Source organism: Actinia tenebrosa, unplaced genomic scaffold (assembly GCF_029948245.1).
Source record: "Actinia tenebrosa isolate PJP-AT-01 unplaced genomic scaffold, QUT_ActTen_1.0 PGA_scaffold2__45_contigs__length_23673736, whole genome shotgun sequence".
Taxonomy (NCBI): domain Eukaryota; kingdom Metazoa; phylum Cnidaria; class Anthozoa; order Actiniaria; family Actiniidae; genus Actinia; species Actinia tenebrosa.
The window spans coordinates 13,095,725-13,103,711 of record NW_028292579.1 but is presented as its reverse complement, the minus strand read 5'-3'; the positions used below and the strand labels follow the sequence as shown (position 1 = coordinate 13,103,711).

Genomic DNA, 7,987 nt, shown 5'->3' with positions numbered 1-7,987 from the left:
TGGGGTGAGGATTTAGTTTTAACCGACACAACTGCGGTATCTGCTGGGTTATACTTTGGTAATATCAAAAGTAGAAACTTTAAATTTCATTAAAAGCTGCAATGAAAAAAATAGTAATGTTTTTGTAAACATTCCAGTCCTTTTTTTTTGGAAGCTAAAGCAAAGCAAGCGTTAATTAACAAGAACTGAAACAATAAACCGTTTCAAAAACTCATGAATAATAAATGAGCCTTTCAACCAATTGGAAGAACCATACACTACACGTGCATGGACCTTTAAACCCCTTGAAGTCCTCTTCATTAATATTCTTTATATGAAGAGTACTAATGACGATGAGACTTTATGTAAAGTCTCTTCTTATTAGTATTCTTTGTATAAAGATGCTAATGTGGACGACTTCATCAGAGATAAAGACTCATCATCGATGACCCATAAAATAGCGTTGACTAGTGCTCCTGTCTTGAATTTGGCATGAAGACCTAAAAACCAATCAAGATCAGTCTCACGTACGATCATCGAAGATGCACAAAATAGCTTCGACTAGTCCCCCTGTATTGAGTTTGGCAGTTTTGGGAGCCATTTTTGGACTCACTGCGCATAGCAGAAACGTAAAAACCTCACTACGCATGACATTGATGCACCAACGTCTATACAATCTCGTACCCAGAGCCTGCATTTCTTCTGGCCTGCGGGGAACAACGAGGGCTCTTGCATAATCAATTGTTTTGAGGTTACCATCACCATTACATCACCCCATCATTATGTCACAATCAACATGGAATCACCATCTCTATTGTATCACCTATATTGTATTACCATCTCCATCGTATCACCCCATATTGTATCACTATCACCATCGTATCACCACCATTGTATCACTATCGCCATCGTATCACCACCATTGTATCACCATCACCATTGCATCACCACCATTGTATCACCATCACCATTGCATCACCATCGTATCACCACCATTGTATCACTATCGCCATCGTATCACCACCATTGTATCACCATCACCATTGCATCACCATCGTATCACCACCATTGTACCACTATCGCCATCGTATCACCACCATTGTATCACCATCGTATCACCACCATTGTATCACCATCACCATCGTATCACCACCATTGTATCACTATCGCCATCGTATCACCACCATTGTATCACTATCGCCATCGTATCACCACCATTGTATCACCATCACCATCGTATCACCACCATTGTATCACCATCACCATCGTATCATCACCATTGCATCACCATCGTATCACCACCATTGTATCACCATCACCATCGTATCATCACCATTGTATCACCATCACCATCGTATCACCACCATTGTATCACCATCGTATCACCACCATTGTATCACCATCACCATCGTATCACCACCATTGTATCACCATCACCATCGTATCACCACCATCGTATCACCACCATTGTATCACCATCACCATCGTATCATCACCATTGTATCACTATCACCATCGTATCATCACCATTGTATCACCATCACCATCGTATCACCACCATTGTATCACCATCACCATCTTATCACCACCATTGTATCACCATCACCATCGTATCACCACCATTGTATCACCATCGTATCACCACCATTGTATCACCATCACCATCGTATCACCACCATTGTATCACCATCGTATCATCACCATTGTATCACCATCACCATCGTATCACCACCATTGTATCACCATCACCATCGTATCATCACCATTGTATCACCATCACCATCGTATCACCACCATTGTATCACCATTGCATCACCATTAATTATTGATTTATTACTTGATTTGGCGATGGTTTGTATTGCTGGCTTTCACTTGACGTCATTTCCTGTCTCGTGCGGAATATGCTCATCAGCGAAATCGCAAGTTTTCAATAGAATTCTTTCTGGCTGACAACACATGGTGGTCAGTGTTTGACCACCATGTGAAGCAGATAATGAGATTCGAAAACTTTTATCAGCTGGGTGAAAGCACAGTTATTTATTAATAGAAAGTTTGTAAAACATGAATTGTGAATGTAAATGTTTTTGATATATGAAATGTTTTTTTAATAGTGCTTTTGGCTATCCTCCTGTCATTGGCAGCTCATGCCATGGTTGCCTTTACATTTTGGAATCCCTTCATTGCTATGGTAACCACTGTCATCTTATTTTACAGTAATGATAAAAGGGTAAATTTTACACCGTGAAAAGATGAAAAAACAAGACAAAAGAAACCAATTAGAACAAGGTGGCAAGGAAACGAAAGAAACAATCAAAAGACGAATCAATCATCTTTATGATATTCGCAATAACAATCTTACCAAACCAGTTTCCCGCCATTTTAATCAAGCTAACCACTCTCTTTCTGACTTCATTGTTTTCGGTCTTTCTTTGATTAACGGCAACAGTGATTGTCGCAAGACCAAAAAAATGCGGCTTATTCACCTATTGGGCACTCTTAATCCCAACGGGTTTAATGAACGCTTTGCTTTTAACTAACCCATTCTTTTGTCTTTTGATTGTTTCTTTCGTTTCCTTGCCCACCTTGTTCTCATTGGTTTCTTTTGTCTTGTTCTCATTATATAAACACTCCTTTCTACCACCTCTTTCTCTTTTACTCCGACGAAGGACTAGCGTCCGAAACGTCAGTAAATTTTTTCATCTTTTTCATCCTTTTCGGTGTAAAATTTACCCTTTTATCATTACTGTTTCATTAGAAACACCGACGCAGCTCACACTAGTTCTTAGCTAGTTATCTCATCTTATTTTACAACAAACTTGTATACACTTATTTCAATAAAGTTAGTCACCTGAAAAGCTACAAAGCTGAGACCGACAAGGATTATAGGTAGATACATTTTACATGTTTTAACCACTTGATAACTGTTGTTGGACTTGAGATATTTTACCAGTTACAGTCTCACCTCCTCTGAGCATCCTCAACTGCTGCACGAGTTTGTGTCAAAAGCTTTTCTTGTTGAATATGAAATATTTCCCATTATTATCAGCGATCACAGCTTTCTAGGTTTTTGGTGACTAACTTTATTGAAATGAGTAAATCTGGGGGCTAAAATTATTATCGATTAATTGCAACTTTCGTTATTTATTTATTTCTAGAGTATTCTTGGTGTAGGATACTCTTTATTGGCTTGTGCATTATGGCCTCTTGTCTCCCTAGTTGTCCCAGAATATCAGCTTGGCACAGCTTATGGATTGTAAGTATATGATATAATAAACGATTACAATTAATCGACTATATATCGATATTACATAAAGTTTTCACTGTCCAATTGTTTACTGAGTTGCGAAGTCAGCTCTTGCAACAAATTTTACTTCCAAGACGCAAAAAATCTTTCTGCTGTGCGGCAGAAACATTTCATGTTTCCAAGACGCATGGAAACATTGTTTCCCGATGTTTCCTGACAGTTTTGCCACCTTAGGAAACATTTTAGGGAAACGTGTTTCCTCGTTTAGCCATGGCCTTACAATAACGAATTGGAATTTTCTTTACTAGTATGCAGTCCATCCAGAACCTTGGTCTAGCTGTTATTACCCAAGTTGCCGGTATCATTGTAGATAGCAATGGATACTTGATTCTAGAAGTTTTCTTTATTGGATGGCTGTGTGGTAAGAAATGTATTCTTTTATATAAATGGCCACTTCACTAATACGAGCACAGGCAGCCCAAACAAAACTAAACGCTCTCACATCGCGCTGAAACTTCACTATGTGACTAAACATCTTTTTCAAAGAAACCTTCGGATTTTGATCCTGTAGTGATCGAAGGAAAGGAATTACAAATAGTCGATAGTGTGAAATTATTAGGCCTAACGATAAGTAGTAATCTTACATGGAACGACCATAAAGCAGAAATAACTGGAAAAGTAAGTAAGAGGTTATACTTCTTAATACAGCCAAAGCGAGCCAGAATTCCATCACAAGATTTAGTGTTGTTCTATACGACATATTTAAGATCATTAATTGATTATGGTATTCCTGTTTTCTATCGTGCACTTCCACAGTATTTGAAGAACGAGCTTACACGCTTAGAGAAAAGGGCTGTCACACTCATTTTAGATCATTACGATTATTTATGCTCTAAGCTTTTTAACGATTAGAATATGAATGCATGTGTTGATAAATATACATTATATATCCTTTTATCATTTTATTAGTGTAGTTTATAATTATAATTATTATATATTTTATATTCTTGTAAATTAGGTTTTATATTTCATTCATATTTTCATTAGTAAATTGAAATTACGTAATTCAGCCATGTGGCTGCAATGTAATTTTTTAATAAACTATCTAAAATATCTATATTCAAATTGGTCGCCATAATTCGATTCGGTGTATAAACCATACTGAAAAAAACCTCGTTTGGGCTGCCTTCTATAAAACTGCCCTTGATTGTTTGGTTGTTTGGTGGCAGCTGGAAGCACGATGGCAACAACAATAGCGATATTTTTATTGATATTGTATTGCGTTATAGGTATGACCAAAGATGTAGTAATATAATAATGTAATTTTGGGATAATAGTTGTATATTATTTTTTTTATTTTCCCCAGTGGCGCTGATCGCTGCTATTTTCTTATATCTTGTGGATGCCAGTAAAGGTAATAAGCAGCTTATGATTTGCGGATTTGTTTGATCTTTAACATAAAGTTCTGCTAATACTGGTGTCTTATTTAGGTGGTGCTCTTAACCTGTCCTCTCAAGAGCGAAGAAAACTTGCCTTCGAAAGTAAACCTGCTAAAGCGTTAGTATTGCTCACATAAACCATTTTCTTTGAAAAATATTATAATTTTGAAATATTGTAAATTTTCTTAAATACCTAACTAGAGTGAAAGCAATTAATCCGTGAAACACTAATTACTAAATAGTACAAAATGGTGCTAATTAAACAATGGAAAACAATGGAATTTGTATGAAATTGTTCTATTTAGTATTACTAAAGTTTCACGGATTTACTGTGGTCACTCTACTGAGTTTTCTCTAAACTGCTCCAAACCAAAAATGAGACTTAGGTTGTTGGTGAAGTGTCGGCCAATAGTAGGCCTATTGCCAATGAACACGTGTGGGTTGTTCATAAATTACATATTTACCTATTTATTGTTTCCCGTTTTTTTTTTTGACATCAGGTCATTAGGTGATGAAGAGTCAGTCAGGAGTGAGGATTCTTTTGCTGGTGTCAGTCCTATTGTACCTCGCTCAGCAGCCCAACTGCGCATGCGTTTCCTGTCACGTGTTGGCCAGCAGGTTGGTAAAGAACATCATTTATTGCACTTAGCCGTCTGAAGATGGGATGAAACATAACATTGGCACTGCTAATTTACGAGTGTCAAGTTTACATCACCATAAGTGGTATTGGTTGATCATATCAAGACCAAATCATTTGTTGACGTTCAAGTAGTTGCAGCTATTGGTTGCTGTTGTTGTTTCTTGTGGTGGCGCGGCCCAGATCTCGATGGTAGTGCTGCTTTTGTATTTGTAGCTGCTGCTTCTGCTGCTGCTGTCTTAACTGTTCATATTATTACTGTTGTTACGGTGTTTTATGGTATTCATGTTGTTGGCAGTGGTGTCGCAGCTATGATATTTGTGATGATGTTGTTGTAGTTATGGTTGCTTTTTTGGTGTTCATATTATTGCTGTTGCAGCTGCTGTTATTGTATTCATGTCGTTGTCAGTGGTGTCGCATCTATGATATTGGTTGTGCTGTTGTTGTAGTTATCATACGTTTTTTTTCCCTATTAGTATTCTGGTCTTCTCAAAGTGAATCAAATATTTCTTATTTTCTTTAGTATTTTCAGATACCAGAGAGTCACAGGTCACATCCCTTGGCTTATCCACACGTATTGAAATAATGCTCACCTACAATAACGTAGACAAACACATATGAAAAGAAATCCATTTGACTGTTGCTATTTTAACAAACTGACGAGTCATTTGGATTGGAATCGAGGAGAAAATGTTAGATAATTATTGAAAATATTGGGATTGAGTCAAACATAATGCGGCTAGCTTGTCAAGCTTCGTGACAGTAGAGTGAAGACATTAAACCCGAGAAATAAGAAATACTAGTCAAATGTAATAGTCAAATAGACACGAAATAGAACAGTAGAATTTAGGTCTACCAATGCTATATCTATTTAATGGGTTTAGTGACTTCACTCTAAAAAGCGATAATTTTTGGAGTGCAACCACGTTACCGAAAAATCCCTTGAAATATAACCTGAAATAACAATGAAACAGTTTTCATCTTGGTTGATCTAGCCAGATAAACTAATGAGGAATGCTTTGTTATCGTCAACCAACATGGCGACTATACACTTGATTCTTACGTTAAAGTACAAATATTATTACCATGAAATTGCATGCTAATTTAATAGAACTAGAGTGGTTTTTGATAAACCCGTTAAATAGATATCTTTCATTAGTTAGTGTGTAATAGTGAAATGACAACAAAAGAGCACAATGGAATTAGGTTCTACTAATTTGTATTGGGCTCGTGGTGCGTATTTCACGGCTTTATGAAAACCACTCTAATAAGCACTAAATCCATTGTTTTCTCTTGTTTACTTAGCGCTATTATATTATTTGCATTCTATTAGGAGCATTACTTAAGGCCATTATTTTTGGCAAAAACTGTGGCGAGAAATTGTTGCCCGCCCCTGGGAACCCGACAAAAAAATGTAGCCCTCCCCAAATTTGAGTTTAAAAAGTTGTGTTCCACCAATATTGTTCTGTAGTTAACCTATTGTAGCTTAATATAAATGAGGTGGTTTGTTTGGATTAAACCTGTGGAGACAGCGTGCGTTAAAGTCGCTGGACGCCCAGAACATTTAGAAACTTTGGTTAACAAATATCTATTATTGCTATTTTGGCCACAGGTAACCCACTTTTATAAGAAAATGTATGTAGTAAATAGATTTTGGAAATAAAACTTCGAGTATATAAAAACCAGAAGTGTACTTACCGTTTCGTATTAACAGTTTTCGATTTTAAGCGTTTTTGTTTAGCGATTTTAGGTACCCCTCCACTTCTCTTCCCTACATAATCTAAAGGTTGGAAACTTTTCGGCTGATTCCAACTGCAAGTCACTCTACTTCAGCTCGATTTTCCCGCCAAAAACGCGGTCTCTCCCAGATTCGTCAAAAGGGATGACCCTTCTCTTGCTGCAAACTACAGACCGATAGTTGCTCTGCATTGTCTCAAAAATTACTGGAACGTTGCATCTTTGATCATTCGTTATCTCCACGTGTCTCCATTTCTGTACCACCTTCAAGATGGATTCCTAAAAAGGAAATCAAATGTAACGCAGTTACTTACAATCTACCATGATATCGTGAAAAGTTTAGCGAGTGGTAAAGAAGTTGACACGATTCATCTTGATCTATCAAAGGCGTTTGATAAGTTATCGCATTATTTGCTTTTATACAAACTCCAGAGCTATGGAATCTCAGGCTCATTACTGCAGTGGTTTCAGAGCTATTTGTGCAACAGACAGCAGCGTGTCGTCTTGGATGGATCCTTCTCTGACCGGTTACCCGTAACATCTGGTGTTCCACAAGGCTCCATACTTGGACCACTAATCAGGACCATTAACTGGTTCTACTCCACGACTTGGGGGAGCTTCCTTTCAGGAACTTAGCATCGCGAGTAAAAATCTTTCCAGATTCAGCATGTATCAATTCAAAATTGTCTGCAGCCTTTCTTCTGAAGGTTTTCCCTGTAATTCGGTGTCTTTCTTTTGGTCGGTATATATCGTACCATCCCCCGTTTGGTAGTTTATTTGTCTAACAAAAGTCGTTGTCGAGCGAGTCTTGGTGGGGAAGACGCGGTCCTCCGAGGTAACTAAGGGCACTTGCTGAGGAAGTGTTGTTGGTCTGCAAGGCCTGCTTCTTTGCAAAGGAGGCAGGACTTATATAGGACGTGGAGCTGCTGGCGAAGCTCGTTATGAACTTCC

The 7,987-nt window shown here is 37.7% G+C and overlaps 1 protein-coding gene across 1 annotated transcript in view; it reads left to right on the top strand.

Moving 5' to 3' along the window:
* LOC116307108 (lysosomal dipeptide transporter MFSD1) overlaps positions 1–6,987 on the top strand; it is a 21,039-nt gene extending 14,052 nt beyond the window's left edge. Inside the window, exons 11-18 of the mRNA XM_031717259.2 lie at positions 1–4; positions 2,091–2,167; positions 3,135–3,232; positions 3,532–3,644; positions 4,590–4,637; positions 4,714–4,780; positions 5,163–5,280; positions 5,823–6,987. The exon at positions 1–4 is cut by the window's left edge and continues 76 nt beyond it. Coding sequence (XP_031573119.2) covers positions 1–4; positions 2,091–2,167; positions 3,135–3,232; positions 3,532–3,644; positions 4,590–4,637; positions 4,714–4,780; positions 5,163–5,280; positions 5,823–5,885 — 588 coding nt within the window. The 3' untranslated portion in view covers positions 5,886–6,987. The remainder of the gene's footprint in view (positions 5–2,090; positions 2,168–3,134; positions 3,233–3,531; positions 3,645–4,589; positions 4,638–4,713; positions 4,781–5,162; positions 5,281–5,822) is intronic.
* Positions 6,988–7,987: the final 1,000 nt, after the last annotated feature.